Here is an 18,804-nt window from a genome sequence, read left to right as displayed (position 1 = left end):
TTATTTAGTGTGTGTTATTGGTGGTTCAGATGATACCAGGTGGCTGTTGAGTTAACTCAGAATCGTGACAAGAAAATGGGCACACAGCAGGTTTAGTATGGTCAACTAGAGTATACAGAGTATAAAGAATATAGTGGATAGTAAAATATGTACATAAACCTTGTGCTTTGATGGATCTCACTGGGAATGCCAGGATTCTTCCCACGTATTGCCCTACTTGCCAGCATTTGTGCTCACAGCAAGATGACCACTTCGCTCCAGCAGAAGTGACACTGTGAGCTTCCCACTGAGCCAAACTGGTGGCTGCCTCTCGGTGACAGTTGTGACCAGTTGAGGCAGCAAATTGCTCATTACCATCCTTTCAATCAAAGAGTAGAATTAGAAGCATTAATTTATTTGGGTTTAACCTCTATCCTGCATCCTGGATAGAAGAAAATATTAAAGAAGCACTGCTTAGCTTGGTTGTCTGTATTGGCTTTGCTAATCCAAAATTGGGATGTAGGTGTATCAGATGCTGAGGAATCAAAGAAGGTGCAGCTGAGGAATATCCCTACTCTGCAGTTCCACAGTGTAGCTTTAATTTGTGTGTCTGAGGTGCTGGAGACAGTTCAGCCGTGGCAGTGAGGAATTCAGAGTGCCCAGATAGTTATCTGTCTTTCAGGAGGATCCTGCAGTCCATACAGAATACAAGGCAAAACAACCATAAAAAAAAAAAAAAAAAAAAAAAAAAAAAAAAAAAAAAAAAAAAAAAAAAAAAAAGAGAGAGAGAGAGAAATAGAGAATTCAGGTTTCCAGGCTGGATAATTAACCATTAACATTCCTTATATGTATTCATTCTGTGAATGAACGTGAGAGATGGAGGAATGGAATATTCTAAAGATTAACAAGTGGCTGGAAAGTGACAGTGCAGGAACAGTTTGCCATGAGCTTCCACTAAAGCTGTTCCCTGAACTCCTTTGCTAAAATCTTCCTAGTCAAGCTCCCAGGCCCAGCATGAAATAGCACATGTTAGAGGTTTCACTGTTTTGGTAACACCTATCAGGCAGTGTGACATCCTCTCCCCCTCTTCCCACCCCAAAATTTTCAAGTAAGGGAGAGAGATTTAAAACAAATCTGAGAAACTGTCCACAAGAGTACTCAATTTGTTAGTGAGGAAATTCTTCAGTGGACATTTACCCAGCCTTTGAGCTGTTGGAGAAATCCCTGAGTGTTCCCATTAAAGCATAGCATTATCTGATTAACAAAGCTTAGAGTTCATGAAGTTTTTAGAATAAAAAAAATTGTCATAAATGTTTCACAGTCACAAGCCTGTAGAAATAATAGAAATTATTAGAAACCACTAAAAAAGCAATGTTTTAACTTAAAAGTAATGCAGATATGTACTGCTGTAGAAGCTTGTCAGCATTTAAAATATGTTAGACTGAAACTGGATTACTGACCGGTCTATGAGACCTGTTTGGGCATGGATATTTTTAGTAAGTTTCATTCATATTTTAATATTTTCTTCCATCTTTTTTCTTAATTATACCTTTTTATGTTTCCCAAGGAATAATTTACAGGCACATGAGGTATGTCAAAGAATTTTCTAAGTTTTTCTGAATTCTTTATTTTTATGAAAAGTAATAGGAAGGTCAAGCTGTGTTGCCATGCAACAACTTTGTGGTCTTGCTGTCTGCTCTTTCTGCATGCTATAAAAAAATCAAAAATGTAGGAGATAAAGAGCTTTCGTTGGGTTGCCATTGCTGCAGCAACCACTTCCTCTGTGAGCCTGAACCAATGACAGGAGTGTTTGGGGAGTAGAAGGCCCTGGGTGGCAGGAAAGGAAGCGATGATCTCTTTGTAACTGTATTTTTAGACTCTGGTGAGGAGAGGTTTTTGTTCAGCTTGCGTGTGTGTGGTTTTTGTTTGGGTTTTTGTCAATTATTGAAGTCTACAGCAGAATGCTTTAGATTAATTCTCTGACTTTTTCCAAACCCAGCTTTTTTACAGGGTGTGTGCACTTCAAGTCTTTGAGCGACATATTTTCCATTTCAAACGTGTCTTAGATAGCAGATTCCAGCCTGGAGTACTCAGGTGAACGCTGCTCCCCAGACTGTCTCCGAGTACTGTGCTGGGCTGAGGGACTGCAGGGAGAAACCCAGGTTCTCTATACAGAATTCTTATCTATTTATACATTTTGTTGTTGTGGCTTTCAGCTCTATTCCCTGGTGCTACTGTACACCATGAACTCTTATACCCAAAGGATCTGTTCCAAGTGACGCAGCTGGCTCCAACTAATGAGGAAGTGGTTAACTGGAGTAGAGAGTGCAGGAAAACTGCTTGTTCACTTACGTACAAAGCTCTCTGCAGTCAGCAGGAGAGGCTTTCCATTGGACTCAACAGGATCTGTTCCAGCTGAAGTGGCCTTTTGGAAACTTCTTTGTACTTGGAACAAAACAACACAAACAAAATTCTCATGGTGAAGAGAAAGATATTCCCACTTAGAGGTATTGAGAAATTGATTCATCTGTTACTGGTGGTGTACAAAGTACTTCAGAAGGGTGCACAGTCCAGCGCAGAACCAGGAGCTGCTCATTCCCTCTCTTCTGTTCCTGGTGATCCTTACTTCTGGTTTTGGTATCCAAAGGGGTAAGACAAGGATATCTGTCCTAGAAGAGTTTTTTTAGTTCCCTGGTGCATAGTCAAGGCTCCATTAGTCTCACTAGATTCTCTTAGATGCTGATATCTGCACTGAAAAATTGCCAGTTGTGTCTTACAGCCCCTGCATAATCAGACTGTAGGTAGCTCTGTGGAATATAGATACATATTTGTTGTATAAACTTGAGAAACTATGTCCCATTTTACCCAAGCTTTGTCACCCTCTTTAGTCTTCCTAAGTATGATGAACCCACATAATTCTTCCGTGTTGGTTAAAATCTGCAGGTTGTAGTTTCCTGCACCTCCCTCTGCACTGTTTCCAGGTTCTGTCCCAGAGGAGATGCTGTGTTTGTATAATGTTCTAGACTTCCCTTACAGAACACTAAAACCAGATTAGTACTGGTGGAATGCCTAATGCTGTGGCCCCATCTGGCAAAAACATCTGGAGATCATACAGCTTCGCATTCCTGGATTATGATAAAATTGAATTAAGCCTATGGAGTCCCTTGTCAGGGATTCTTTGCCTTCATCCTCCCTTTAGTCTACATGTGGTACTGAAAGAATGTCTGCTCTGGAAGCTTTTCAGTCAGGAATGTGGTCCTTCCTGGAAATTTTGCTTATACTTACGTAAGAGCTTCTGTTCTGTGTAGTGCTGGAAGGCAGCAATTCTGCTCAGCTGTACATTGTCAAAGAACTCACACCTTCAAGGTGGAGAAGTTTGAAATGAAAGGTTGTGTGCTCTCACTCTAGGCAAGCACATGAGCACCCTGACCCCTCCAGTGTGTGCACCCCCAGGTGTCACAGCTGCTTTTTGTTCTGCAGCAAAACCCAGGTTACCTGCCAGAGAGTTTATTTGGCTGCAGTTCTGATTTTCCATAAGTCAGTAGCATGCAAACAGATTTCTTCCCTAAATGTGCTCCCAACGTTTATTACAGATTCATGCAATGTAACAGAGGCATAGGGACAAAAGTAATAAATTCCTACAGAAGTGATTCATTTCAGCATGGGGGATTTTGTCACAGATGTATAGAGTAGGTAGTTAAATTGCAAACATTTGTTCTAATTAACTAAAATGGAAAAACGATATCTTCTTTCAGTACTAGTTTTGAGACCGGAATATCTCAGAAATCTGGGGAGGAAAGTATGTCTTCATTTCCTTCTTATGCAATTGCTCTCAAGTGCTTCCTCACATCAGATGACTTCAGATAACCTTAATATTTTCATCATCCTGATCCCTGGGTTAGATGCAGAGATGCAGAAGTGACCTCAACTATTTACAGATGCTGGATTTTTATAGCATTATTTTTATCTACAGGATGCAGGAATAAAACAAGTGCATTTTAAAAATTAAATTGAAGTCAGTTTTATTTTAGAAGATCAGAAAGTAGGATGAAGTATTTGTGATAATCAAATGAAATATTCTGGACTGTGAATATATTTTTATTTCACTTTAAGTAGCAAACAAAATTTCATTTTCTTCTGAATAAAATATCAGAAGGCAGATTGGATTTGTCTTGTTCAGCTCGTTACTACTAAGCACTAAATTCTGATGCTGTTTTATTCATTGTAGATTGTGCATACTAAGAAAGTTCTTTTCATATTTATACACAGAATTATATTGCCTAAAATGTGCTGTAAGGAACTTGCTTGCCAAAAAATGTAATTGCAGAATTATTCCCTGCTGTGATTCTGACAAAGTTTATGGAATCCTTTGTAGTCTCTTTAGTGCTTCTAAACTCAAAGTTTACTCCAATTTTTTTCCAAAAGCATTGAATTCTCTGTACTTGAAAGTTGATGGTGTTGGTGTAGAGAGAGATTTTTTTAAGTCATAAAAATGAGTAATTACTGAAGAAGAGTAATTAGAGAAAGGAGCCTGAGGGGAAAGAAGATCTACTTAAACATTAAGCAAATACCATTAGCCATGCAAAAGGAGAACATAATTTCTAAAAGCATGAATAGATGCACACGTGTTTGGTCCATTTATAGTTAAAGATAAACCTAAGTCTCAAGTCTATTTCTGCACTTCACTGAATTTTGAAAGGGTCAAAGGACATATGAAACTCTGAATACTCCCAGCTTAAACTAAACTGAATTAAAATAACATTTTTTTTTTAAATCCTGCACTTCACAGAAGTCAACCTTCCTGTTCAAAGCCAGCTTTGCAGCCCAGCCCTTGGACACATTGTGGCCAGATAAAATGTGTTTAATATGTGTGGCACAGAGTTAGTTTCTTCTCTTCCCCCCCCACAAATCCTGTTCATTTTAATGGAAGAACAGGTAACAGCTTTTGCTGTCAGATCTGATAGAGGAAGCTTCCCCATCACCATCACTGGTCCATGGAGAATGTTACATTTCACTGTGAGTGAAACAGAGCCCTGTGCCTGTGCAGGGCTCGTGCCTGCTGCTAGAAAGAGATTGGTGATAGGGATCAAGAAGAATGCCCATGCTTTTCCATTCTGACTGTTCTTGGAATATCTGAAATGGAAAGAGTGTTTTCCTGGAATATCAGGAAAAGAGTTTATATCACTGAAAAACCTTTAGTAACCTCTACAAAAATTATGTTGCAGTTTTACTTCATTTTACTGCATTCTGAGTTAAAATTTTACGATATTTACTGAACAGCTTCTTGAGCTTCAGGCTTTAAATTAACAACAACCTCATGAATGAGTTGTGGCAAACAAATAAAATATGCTTTTGCCTTAGAAAAAGCTTCAATAGTGTTTGATAGTTATCAAACTGATTGTGCACTGTAAGGCAGAGTGAACTGTGCATGAAAAGCAGGAAGCTGGAATCAAGGCAGGGCACGTTTGTAGTCAGAGCAGGTACTCATAAACAGGGCTGAGATGTGGGGAGTGGTCAGTGTGCAGCACTGACAGACTGCTCAAGACACACAGAAAATCCTTTTTAGCCATCCTTTATGAGCACAGAAGACTTTGGAGACAGCCTCCGGAAATGTCTCTGCATTCCTTGCAAGAAATACATGGATAAATCTACATAATACAACATCATCGGGATTTATGTACAAAGCACATAGTGTACATGGTTGAAAAATGTAACCAGCTGACTCACTGTAAAACATTGTTAATAAAAACTGATTCTTAAAAATTGTATGAGCTTGTACACTCCAGATAAACAGCTGGCTTTTCTCAATAGCACAGCTGGTGTAGAAGCATAAAATGACTACAATTTGAACAGGACATGAGCTATATTTGGCAGACTATTTGCATGAAAGCTGAACATTTGCAACTTAATTTTCATTTATTTTAATTTTCATTGTACACCTATTAACCAGAGAATTAGACCTGCTCCTATTGGTTTCAGCAGCACTTGTTTAGTTGTAAGTCACTATGTGCCAGGGTATTGTAAACTTAGACTGGGCCGTGTTTCTTCAGCTGGAAATACTAGAGGAGGTTACTGACTTTCAACATCCAGTGTGTCATTGCTGAACTGTCATTCACGGGAATTTAGGCAGATAAAATATCTTAAGGATGTAATTTCTTCCTTGAAAAGGCAAAGTAAACATGAAAGCAGTTAGAATGGCGCTTCACAGCATGCAAAAGTCAACTGTTCCCACTGCAACTGTTTGTTTGTGAGGCTACAAAAGCATGTTCCCATGAATTTGGGCAACAGAAAAGAATACTGCTGATGCAAGTCAGCAGATGTGTAGTGCTTTGTGATTCACAGATGCGTGCAAGAATTAGTTGAAAGAAAAATTTCAAGCTCAACTCTAAACTCTGACTGGTCAGATTGTTTATATATTACTGCAGAGAGTGACATTTATACTACCAAATAATTTGCATGATTTACTGGGGGCCAAGATCACAACAGTGAATTATGTAACATTTAGACTTTAAGACCTAGATGTCTGTGTTTGGTGTTACTCCTTGATTGATCTTTTGTATAGATAAAAACAGAATTCCTTTTGAGGACAGTAATTTAGAAGTCTACCTTTGCTCCTGGAGCTACTTTCCGTATTTGTGCCTTGGAGACAGCCATTTAAAACACCAGTTCATGGAAACTTCTTTGCACTTCAGATGTTTCTACATGACAAAGAGAATGCAGTGCAAAAATGCCTGGTTTGCTCTAAACATCTCACCTTAGAAACAAGAAGTCAAACAATGCGTTAGTGCAGACTCCACACTGCTCTTTGGCCAGGCTGAAGAAGATTTAGGGTCAGGTCAGCAGGCTGGGAATCTCTGTACAGCACTGCACTGGGCTGTAAGAACCACCCCCTTTCTGTCTTCTCTGTTTACTATTCATGCTTTCCTTGCAGAATTTCCCAAGCAGTGAAACCCAGCAGTCCTCTTTTCACAGGACCCTAACCCACAGTGTCATTATTTTACCAGGAAAATAACTATTTTAGAAATATAAACCACTACTTTCACAGTGGTAAATTGTGCTACATAAGAGAGACTTCCAAGTTCAAAATTACATTGAGTTTATTTTCTTTCTGCTTTCTTTCCTGCCTCACTAGGGGAAAAGGATTGTTTCAGTGGCAAATTTTCTTACTCTGTAGTGATTACAAGTCTTGACTGATTTCTCTCCATAGCAATGTCCTACTAACACCTTAGGAAGGCTGACCTGAAACAGAGACTGAACAGAACTAGAGAATAAAGTAGGTATTTATTGAAAGACCTTTTGGATACACCTTGGGCAGGACAAGAGCCTGACCAGGGCTACACTCAAGGTAGATTTAGAATGGTCACAAAATGGATGACCAGTCAAGAGATCTTACATTTTTATGTTTTGGTCCATTTGCATATTGGGGTTGAATTGTCCAATTACAGCTTCAGGTTATGAAGTCCCATCCTCTTTGTTCCTCCCTTCAGCCACCCTTGTTTGTGCTTTTGGGCCTGAAAGTTGTCCTTGGTGTACATTTGGGAAAGGATTTGTTTTGTGCAGAGCTGAGTGACACTCACTGTGAGCTCAGAACTGCACCCCTGGGCAGCACAGAACCTGAAATACATGAAGGCTAAAACTTCAGGCATCACTGCAGGAAAACCTTGAGCTGGTGGTTATCAATAGACACCCACCTCCATTGCTTGGAAAATAGTGGCTCTGTGCCCCAGCTCAAACCAAACAAAATTCCTAATTCAAAAAGCAGCCAAGGAGGAGCCAACACAAACCCATCCATACATGAAAAATGAAATACCAGCACACTGCACATTCCTCTATTTCTTGTTAAAACCAATCTAGGAATGTTAATAACAAGGCAAACAAATCACTTTGTCAGAAGCTGGAGCTTGTGTCATGGAAAAGGGTTCCTGAAATTATTGTTAATAGCCATGAATCATCACCTACAGGAGTTTGGGGATCAGAGGGCACAACCTCAGTGCTCCATCAGCCAGGGCTGTAATTGCCCACACGTGAGGACTCTGCTCCCACAGCCACACGAGCGTGAGGATGCATCAGGATTCACCCATTCCACATGAAATGATGTCTAATAATACTAACGTGAAGGATTTATGGTTAGCAAGGGAGATAAGAGAAACCACTTCTCTTACCTAATTATCATTAAGAATGAAAAAGAAATTACAGGTGTGTCTTGTAGTAACAGTACTGAGCTGGAATCACTAGATTGAGGCTTAATTCCCTGTTCTACCACAGACATCTTTTTTAAGGTTGATGTATTAATTTCTGTTTCAATTAATCAAATATAAAATAAGGTTAAATCTTTCTTTGCCTGTGTTCGGTATCTAACTGGAAGCAGGTTTTCATATCTACAGCAGTGTAGGGCTTAGGTCTCTTGATCAGTACCTGAAAACAATGCCCTCAACATCAAAACAAACACAATAGGAAACCTCAGTGTATCCTCCTAAACAAAGATATTTACCCAAGCAAGTACATTTCCAAACAATTTATTCCAGAGGTAAAATATCTCTGTAAAACTGCTGGAAAGAGATTGCTAGGAGTGACTGGCTGTGCATGCTTGGACAAGTAACTTACCGGGGGGGTCACCGTGTTTGTCCCATGGTGGTCCTTTGAGGAATAATCAGCAATTGTTTTAAATAATTCAAAACGTGAAAAAGTGACGAATAATATTCCTATAGTTGTTTTAGTAAAAAAATTAATCATGGAACACATTCACAAGGAGCCCACAGAGCATCTTGCAAAGACTGAGACTTGAAAATAGATCAGAAACGTATCAATCAATTTTTAGATTGTTTTCTGTGAATGAGACAGCATTCTATAAATCAGAATTTTGTAATAACATTGCTACTCTTTTGCCATAATCAATGCCCTTGGTTTCAGTGTAGCTGGACAGATAAAACTGATGATGAAGCTGATTCATTGTATTTTCTTGCTAGAAATAAATCTTAACTAAATTGAGGTCAATGACAAAACAACTATTGCCATCAGTGGAGGCAGGTTGAACCTTCAGAGCTGCCTTAGTGCATAAGGGCAGATCTATTTCATTTTAGTTGTTGCTGCTTTTCTTCCTTTTTTTCTGTTTTACCTTTGCAGTTTTCTGAGAACAGGACTAGAAGCCACTGGCGTGGTTTAGCATGAACCTGTGTGAGAAATACTTTCCAGTGTCAAAATGCAGCTCACCAAACAATTGTGACCTTAAGCAGGTAGAAAAGACACTCAGTGTCTTCTGGACTTCAGTTCCTCTCTGCAGGAAGGGATCTCACTACTGGCTTAGAACAAAAAATTGAACAAATTGAAATGGCAGCACCATCCCTGATGGTTTGGTCTAATTGCAGAGAAGCAAATGTAGATGAAAGTGTTCAACCATTCTTTTGAATATGAGAATTATGTAAGACGAAGCCAGTGATAAATCTGTTACATTTTCTGTGAGCATTCAGATAAGAACTTCAAGGAGTGGTATGAAAATTTCAGATACAAGATCATTTTGGCATAATTTCTCCTTTGAGAGGGTTTTTTTTTTTTTTATGTTCCACCTGAAGTTTGAAAGTTTGTACTCTGAGACTTACATTAAATCAAAACCTGAGCAATAGGCAGTCAGACTGAAAAAAATTCAGACATGTTTGTACAAATATTTCTTGTGCAGCTCCTGCTGGAGATGGTGGGAGCTCTACAAATAAAAGATGGATGAGGTGGAACCCTTTTAAATTCTTTTTCATTTTTTCTTGTTTTTCCCCTCCTAACTGAGGGATAAAAATGCTTCTGGTCCCACTTTTAATTTTAAACACAATCAGATTGACCATCCTTATGCTGTTATTAGCATGAGCCTTGTTTCTTGTATGACTAAATCCCAACAGCAAACACCATCTGCCTGTTGAAGGAGCAGGCAAGTCACCACCGAGACAAAATCTCCCTCACTGGGGCTTGGGAAACATCAGGGCTACTTCACAGCAATCCCCTTAGAAATCCCTAATTCCACATTCTGTGCATTTGTTTATTGAAGTTCTTGCTCTGATATTGAATAAGTTTTCCCCTATTAAACTGAACAATTTGCAAAGAGTTTTGCTCCAAATCCAAATTCGTATCAGGTGCCATTGTGTGAAATTTTGCTGAATCCCTTGAAACAGTAGATGGCCTTGGAAAATTATCTTACAGCTAAGAGCACAGAAATTCAGATTGTGATAGAGCAACATAAATAGTAGTGGCATATCAGTTTACACTTGCAGGAATAATGTGTATCACTTACTGTTGTTAAATGATTCTTAAGTGCTATTTCTCCACAATATCCATAGGAGTTAAGAAAAAGCTGTGACTTTTTATTCAGGCATTTAAAATCCAGCAAGTTCTAAAAGACACACATTTGCCTTGGATTTTATTCATGTAAATAGAAACATACACTTGAAAAAATGCTATTTTATCTAAAATAATAGTTGTGCACTCTTTGATTTAGTAAAGTACTATTATTTTGGAAATTAACATTTTCCATTCTGCTCTAGAACGATTTTAACATTTTGTAGAGCAGATAGAAACAAACAAATAGCACACAAAAGAGCTAAGTTAGCTACTTTAAAGTACAGGTACAAATATGTTTCTTTTGCAGAATGCAGCTGCCTTCCAGCAGGACTGCCCAGCCACTTGAGTAGTTATGGAAGGTCATAGAATGGGCTGGGTTGGAAGGGAGCTCAAAGCTCATCTTGTTCCAAGCCCTGCTGCGGGCAGGGATGTCACTCCTGGACCAGGCTGCTCAGGGCCCCATCCAGGCTGGCTTTGAAGGTGGATATTTCTACTGGGCTGGTGTCAGATCCATAGCTACGGGAAGTCATCTCCTGCAGAAGGCGAGGAGCTGTGGGGTTCCTGCAGGAGAGCTGTCCAGCAGTGGTGCCTTCTGTTCCCTTCAGCATCTTCCAAATGGAAGGCACCATGCTGAGCTGCCTGGGACACCTTCTGTGAGATCGTGGGTATGACTGGAACATGTGTGATTTTGAGCCTCAGCAGAGGAGAGAACCTTCCTTTAAGCACTGACTGTGCAGCATCTGGAAAGCAGTTGCTGTTTGACAGCACTGACCCTCATCTGCAGAGTGCAGGGGGCACAAGGCTTAGCCCCCTTAAACTTCTACTCAGATTCATTTACAGTCTTTGGGATTTGATACCTTACAAGGGTTTTATGGTGGGGGCGGTCCGTGAAAGAACAACAACCTCTGTTAACAGAATGTGGTGTTGTGGGGGTACCTCTGGTTCATGATGCTGGAGCAAATGAAGGCGTCAGTACAGTCCCACAGTTTGTTGTCAGTGTCAAAGTACATTCATCTTGATATTCCTGTGCCAACATTTCTAACAGAAACCAAGGTGTTTGTATTTGACCATTAAAACTGAGAGCAAAATTGCAAAGGGCTATGTGGACGCAGGAAATTGATATGTGCAATTATGAAACACTTTCCAGAGGTGTCCATGGCAACTAAAATTCATAACTTTATGGGATAACAAAAACCCCAATAGAGATCATAATCAAAATATTGACTTTATGTCAAACTGTAATTCCTCTCTCTACTCCTCATCTAACCTTTTCATATTCCACAGGATACAAATTACTGACCTCTTCTTGTCCATTAGACTATAAGGACCTTATCACCTTTCCTCTTTTCTGCCATCCTTATCACTCCAAAGGCAGGAAGTTTGTGCTCCCAGGTGGTCTAATTGATACATATCTAATTAAAGGCAAAACATTTTTTCTCAACTTGTGTTCAGCTTTAAAGTGTGTTGCTTTGATTTCAGACCTGAAGAACAGCTTTGTGTGCCTGAAAGTCACTCTTTTTCAAACTGTACTAATTGATCAAATCAAATGTACTACAAACTTTGCCTTCACTGTGCACCAATGCATTCATTTTTGTTAGAGCAAAAGAGAAGACAATTTGTCATGGATCTAGTTAAAAGCTATGTGTGAGGTATGCAGCTCTTCAGAGCCTTTGAGATTAGGACCAAATATTCAAATATGATGAGGTAAGAAAAAGGATTCAGTAGAGACAAAGGTAGAGAAGTGGATTAGCAAGTAAAACAATGTTAGGACTTACTCTCTCAAATCAAGATGCAGCTCCAAATTTCTTACCTTCTTGTGGCCTGGTTGCTGTAGGGGAATAAATTGGGATTATGTCAAATTGAGGAACTAATACAGGGTGCCCTCCATCCTCCTATTCAGTTGAGTAAGACTGACTTGTTGCCTGTTGCTAATAAGGTTTGTGATGGTTGGGGGTTTTTCCTGAGCTAATTGCTCTTTTGATTTGGGCTTTTTAAAGTATGTGATGGGATTGCTGTTTATAATATGCAATAACCACAAGAATCTCATAGAGTTTTCTGAGGTCAGACTGTCACAATGCTTTGTTTGCTTATGCTGAGCTAGTACTTGGCAGCTTGTGTGGTAGCTCAGCCATTCTCTAAATTAACAGGTTGTTCTTTGTATTTGAAGGGGGATTGATGTGGTTGAAGTGATTAGCATGTCTATGCCTAAACAAATTGCTCTGGGGGAGAGAGGGATCCAATCAAGAAAACTGGGTAGGTCCAAAGACAGTTTGTTGGAAGAACCCTGGTATGTTCAAGAGTGTGCAAAGGACTTGAGAATAAAATTTCAGACCAGAAAATGATTGGGAAAGTACAACTTTATTCTAAAATCTTTGTTAATGAAAGTTCAGGGATGTATTTTTGTTAGATTTCTTTGGAGGCAAAACCCCTGATGTAGATACGAGACATAGTGAGGAAAAAATCAAGTGCACCAATTTATTGTCCCATGATAGCAAAGTTAGGCCAACCCTCACTGTGTTTGGCTTCCTAAGTTACTTGGGAGTCTATAGAAAAATGATCGTTAAAGTGCTTAAATGTATTTTAATAATATTGTCAAGTCACTCAAACTTGTTTTTTCAAAGGACTTGGACCCTACATGTGTTTTTCTTAAGAGTTGGTGCTTGTGTCTCTGTGGACCAGCCATAGTTACCCCAAATCTTATTGCAGGACTTCATTGTGTTGGCAGGGCAGGAGAATCCTGTGTCCCACAGAACTTTTGGAGTTCACCTGCTGGCTGAAGTCCCTTTACATTTCAGCATGTGGAAGCACTAAATTAATTGTTTACTTATTCTTAACTGATACACTTACAAATACAAAGTCTAATAATAGATAACTGGCCTAATTCTTTACATTTGTATGCACACAGGTTTTGTTATTTTTTCCACAAGTGACAGCATGGACTTCATAAGGTGATGGGAAGAGCTCAAAAATACTGGTTTTCAACCTTCAAACTACCTTTTATTTACACATAGCAGTATATCATTGACTAAGATTGGCTTTTGAATACATGTGTAACATGAAATTAATAGACTTTGTTCTTGGTTTTGCCTTGCAGTACAGAATTGGACAGCTGTACATGATCAGCAAGCACAGCCATGAGCAGAGTGACCGAGGGGAGGGTGTGGAAGTGGTGCAGAATGAACCCTATGAAGATCCCAACCATGGCAATGGTCAGCTAACAGAAAAACGTGTCTATCTCAACAGGCAAGTGCAGTAAAACTGCTTCTCCCAGCATGGACTGTAAGAGAAATTTGCAAAGAATGCAGGCAACAGCCTTTCTGTTTCAAAGGAAGATGTTCCCATGAATACACGATGCTTCCTGGTAGCCATGGGGAGGTGGGATAGATCACTGGTTTGAAATAGAGAGAGTAGCTGTTCTTCCTTCTAGAGCATCTTCTCCATGAGAAGGAATTATATCTTGGAGTTAAGGATGTATTGAAAAATCAGAAATTTGTTTTCTTTTACATTTAATCGTTTGTCATTTTGTTTTCCAAAATCATTGGGAAGACGAAGCCAAAAAACTGAACAACAAAACCAGCAAAGTCCCACCCTCCAAGAAAAACAAAACTGAACTATTAAAAATATTTAAGTTTCTCTCATCTCAGAATCATGTCACAAAGCATTTTTGCTGACTGCATTTTGTCTCAGCAAAGTTAATTGACATTATGAATGACCATTGTACAATGTCAGTCTTCTGGACCATTAGGCTTAAAGACATGGTGGACAATTTGGGGGTTTTCTCCCTGAAGTTCCATCATTTCTTAGAGTGAAGTGTTTGCCTTCCTATGCTGAAATGATACTTCTGAGGATCAATGTCTCCACACTCAGAGGCTGGAGATGTTTAGCTATATATATTTCTGCAATATGAGATATATTGCACAATCTGTTCCCATTTTTACTACTACTGATTTAATTGAATACCACTGCTTTTTCTGAACTTCTTCTTTTCCCCTGAGCTTGTTTCATTTTATTAAATTTATGCTCTGCAGCATTTTGGAGTGGGCATACAAACACTGAAGCTATTGCTTCTACACTGCAAGTTCCTCCTGCTCTGCAAACCTGAGATATCTGACCTTAATTCAGGCCAAATTGTATCACCAGTGGTGTCACACACACACACAAGTTCAATAATATGTATCTTGCCAACATTTAATATTATTGTGATTTTAAGTGTTCTCTCACAGGCTAGACACAAGACATGGGAAAAATCAATAAATGTGTTCCCATTGTACAGCTCCCACAAGTTGTAGGTTTTTAAAAAAATGTTTCTGGGTATTTCTTTCCTGCATGTTAAAAATAAAGCTTTAAGCACTGAAGAGGATATTTGGAATTGCCACTTCAGGGCAATTCAGAATGACCACAAGAACCTGGAAGCCATGTACAAACCAGACTTGGGAAGCACATGAATCCTGGTAGTGCAGGCAATGGAACACTGGATTTCTCAGCCAGAGATGGGTACAAACATTGCCAAAGCAGATTTTTGTGCCTACAACAACTCAGGACAGTTGTCTGAAGCTGTGATGGATGTTTGAAGTCAGGTTCACCAAGTTTAATGATAGTTCTGAATCCTCCGTCACCAGATTTGCTATTTCAATCTTGGTGTGGTGTCACAGTGCCACCAGATATTGCAGTACTGTTGCAGTACTTTGTGAAAGGATCAGGAGGTTTTCAGGCCAGTGTGGATTTGCTGGGAGGCCAGGATATCTCTGGAGATTTCATTCAAGGAGACCTGCTTCCACGTAGGATGTGCTGGAAACGTCTCCTCTGCCTGCCTTGCTGAGGAGCACGACTTCCACCAGCACAGTTCTCTTCCTCAGCTTGTCTTCTTCCTGGGTCCACTGCCCTAACAAACTTTGCTTTGCTCTATTATGATCTGAACTGGTATGTCTTAAAGAAATTTGAGACTGAACGTCATCTGGATGGAGGAGAAATAAGGAAATAAGGAAAAGGAAAAAAAAGCTAATGTGATCCTCATTGCTGCTGAAATAGAGATATTATCTTCTCTTTGAGTGGACCTTGGAAGAATTCATGTATGTCTGTGACTGGGACTTGCTAGCAATTCTGAGTATAATTTGTGTTGTGCTCAGAAAGTTGTGGGTTTTTTTGGTTTTTTTTTTTTTTTTTTTGGATGTGCTGTACTGGTGAAGATAGGTAGAGGGGCAAATATGCTAAAAACAACAATAACCAAAAAAGTGCAAATCATAATTGTTTATTGCCTCTTGTCTCCTGCTGGAGTAATGTTTTCAGAAGCTGAAAGTCTGCATCCTCTGGTATTTATAATTTAGGCATCAAAGTAAAGTTTAGCAGGGGTAAGGGAAGCAGTCATAAAAACACTGACAGAGGCTGACAAAAAACCAAGAAGATCTGATACAGGGAAGTCTATGATGCAGGATGTAAAATGCTGCTTAAAAGTCTGTACACAAGGTTTATGTAAAGAAAAGAATCCAGTTTTGAGCAATGTCATCAAAGAGCAAAAGTCAATGCACTTGGCTTTGAATCTGTAGATAATGTACTAACGTCTGCATTTTGCCTCTGGACAAATAAAATATTTATATGTAGCCAGATCATGGTTAAATAAGCCTTAATGATCCCAAATGTATTTTCTTCAGAAGTTTGCTAATATTGAAAGTTAATTTACTTTCTGCACACAGTTATCTAAACAGAGCTATTTCAAACATTTACACTCGGGAAATTGAGGTTTGGAAGCATCTCTTGCAGTTCAGTACAGATCCAGGCTTGGCCTGGGTGCTCTGCTCAATGCTTTGCCAGACCAACACCATTTGTACTGAGTCCCCCAAGTACAGGGATATTTGTGGTGTCCAAGGTCTGCTGTCCTTGGAATAACTAGTTCTGCATCTTTGTTCCTGGCAGCCTCAGTGTTTATAACCAAAGTCATTAAGAGAGGGTTGAAAGATGAATTACAATGAACTTGCCTTTTTAAATGTTTCTTTATTCATCAATTTTTGTATCCTCTGTGGCCAGAATGCTGGAAATGAGAGACCCAAGAACCTTGGCAAAAACCTGCTGCCCCCCTTCCATAGTATTATTCAATTACCCTTTAATGATTCATTCAAATGGTGTATCTATGTCTTAGATTTCTGATTCTGCTGCCTTTGTACCACTGCACTGGTGAGTTCTCTTGACAGCATGAGCTTTGACCTGTAACTTCAGTTCCATTGATTCTCTTCACTTTTGTTATTTACTTTTCCCATCAGCAAAATGAGACTAATGCTGCCTACCAGCCTCACGAGGTGTTTTGAGTGATCTGTTAATTTTAATATAAAATCTTCCTACTCAGGGGTTGGTGTTGGTAGAGTGGGAACAGCTGCGTGCCAGGTGAGCTGAGCTTGAGGCTTTCAGTGCTGGCAGAGAATATGGAGGAAGAAAAAAGAATCTGTAAGAAGAAATAATGGATTGGGGATGGAAGTGGACTGAAATCCCACATTTCCTCCTGAGCTCTGGTTATAGAGTGCCTCCCTGTGGCTGAGCACACCTCCCTGTGGTGCCACCCTTACGCCTTGACTGGCCTCACCTGTTGAGGCTGACCAAAGGTTCCCAAAATGAGCAGCCTCACTTCAGCCCACTCAAAGGTTGGCACCATCTGCTCCCTCTGTAAGGGGAGCACAGGTGAGGCAGAAAATGAAAATACTCCTGAGGAGTCTGGGTGTTGCTGTATCTCCCAAACACCTCAAAAATGATGGGCACATTTGGAAGTATATTTATTTCTACAATATACATGTCATAATATATTCTAATTTTATATTTTCTTTTTACTTTTCAGCAAACTGCCTAGCTGGGCTAGAGCAGTTGTTCCCAAAATATTTTACGTTACAGAGAAGGCCTGGAATTATTATCCTTACACAATCACAGGTAAGGAATGTGGCAGAAATGATTACTGCTTTGTGGTTTGGGGACAGTTTAGTTTATCTTTGGAAGCTCCAAGTTATATATTAAACTACAAGCACCAAGTCTCTTTAACAGCTCCTGTTGGACTGCATATATTTTTTCACCTTATATTTACTGGTATCAGGAAATGAAGATTATAGGCTAAGGATAGGTAAAAACTGGAGTGTTGTATCTATGCAATTTCTTGCTTGCAAATAAAACATCAGGTGCTTGGATCCTGTCTGACTCGTGTCCTTTACTGTCCCTGAGACTTTAGTCAAAAATAAATCTGTAGACTATCTGACACAATCATTTATATTGTTAATGTGTGTTTACTGTAAGAATCTTGCATAGTTTTATTTCACATTTCTTTTGTTTTTTCTTTTCCCTCTTTTTTCTTTTTTTTTTACAATTGGACGATTGGAAACCAGAATACACAGTAAGTTTTTCTTCCTCTTTTTATTCTTAAAATAGAAAAATTATATAAAATATAGTAGGGGATTCCCATCTGATTCCTTCTTAATATAACTTATCCATAATGCATTCAGTAGTGAAACCCTATTTTAGTTATTTGTTTATGCAATTTAAAGGGAAATTTGAAGTCATTCTAAGGGAATCCTATAAATTACTTTTCTTTATCACTTCAAAATAATTTGATACTTTTTACTTACTGACTGTAAGAAAGAGAAGCTTCTATAAAAAAGGGTGAGGCTTTTAAGGTTCCAGTTGTTACATGGAGACATGAGAACAGATTTTATTTATTGTTTTATTAACTTATAAAACGCTCATCTCTGGTATAGTATCTGGGAAACTGTACAATCTGTAGACAAAATTAAAGATAATCTGGGCACAGTGCCCAGAAAAATCAACTATTCCCTCTCGCAGAGCTAAGGCAAAATATAGCACATAAATCATGAGACAAATTGTTTTAACGTGCTGGCTTCAATAATAACAATAAGTTTCCAGCAGCCTTTGGAAGGTAGGGAGAAGATGGTGAGGAGGTTGTAGGTGAAGGGACCTTTCGGAAACTCCTGCTTTGATTTAGCTTGAACTTCTGACTGCAGGTAAAACATAATGCAGATGTCTCTCTTAATTCTGCAATGCTCAAAATGTTTGTGCAGATTTTTTTAAAAGCTCATAAAGCAAAAAGAGAAAAGAAAGGTTTTGGTGTAATAAAAAGAAAAAAAACAAACAAAGGGATTTAAAGGTTCAGATCTGAAAGCTGGAGACCAGGAGTTGAAACTGTGATGGCCAGGTTTGAAAACCCAAAGCAACAAACTGTGCTTTTCAATATGTGCTGCAGGTTCTTGAAATATTAATTTGATTGTCAGAGGAAACCCAGAATGGACTCTAGTGATGAGGGACCGATTCTCAGCTGGTTTTACCAGAGGAAACTTTCAGTAGAGTGTGTCACAGTTCATATTAATTTAGGTTTACCTTTGATAGCACGTTTAGTTTTAGGCTGGGGAGTTGACATTTGCTGTGTTGCACTAATATCTCTCCATGGTAAATCTTTATTTTAACTGAAAGTAAATTTGAATCTTTTAATGTGATTTTTCTTTAACTGAAATAGACAAGTGG

At 39.0% G+C, this 18,804-nt stretch overlaps 1 protein-coding gene across 1 annotated transcript in view; it reads left to right on the top strand.

The window, feature by feature from the left end:
* PITPNC1 (phosphatidylinositol transfer protein cytoplasmic 1) overlaps positions 1–18,804 on the top strand; it is a 74,990-nt gene that overhangs the window by 23,597 nt on the left and 32,589 nt on the right. The window contains exons 2-4 of the mRNA XM_083874716.1: positions 13,394–13,542; positions 17,120–17,208; positions 17,655–17,662. Coding sequence (XP_083730842.1) covers positions 13,394–13,542; positions 17,120–17,208; positions 17,655–17,662 — 246 coding nt within the window. The remainder of the gene's footprint in view (positions 1–13,393; positions 13,543–17,119; positions 17,209–17,654; positions 17,663–18,804) is intronic.

This window comes from Zosterops lateralis (genome assembly GCF_965231275.1).
Source record: "Zosterops lateralis genome assembly, chromosome: 18".
Classification (NCBI taxonomy): Eukaryota; Metazoa; Chordata; class Aves; order Passeriformes; family Zosteropidae; genus Zosterops; species Zosterops lateralis.
Note: the sequence above shows the minus strand (reverse complement) of the source record. Positions and strands in the feature narration are given on the sequence as shown.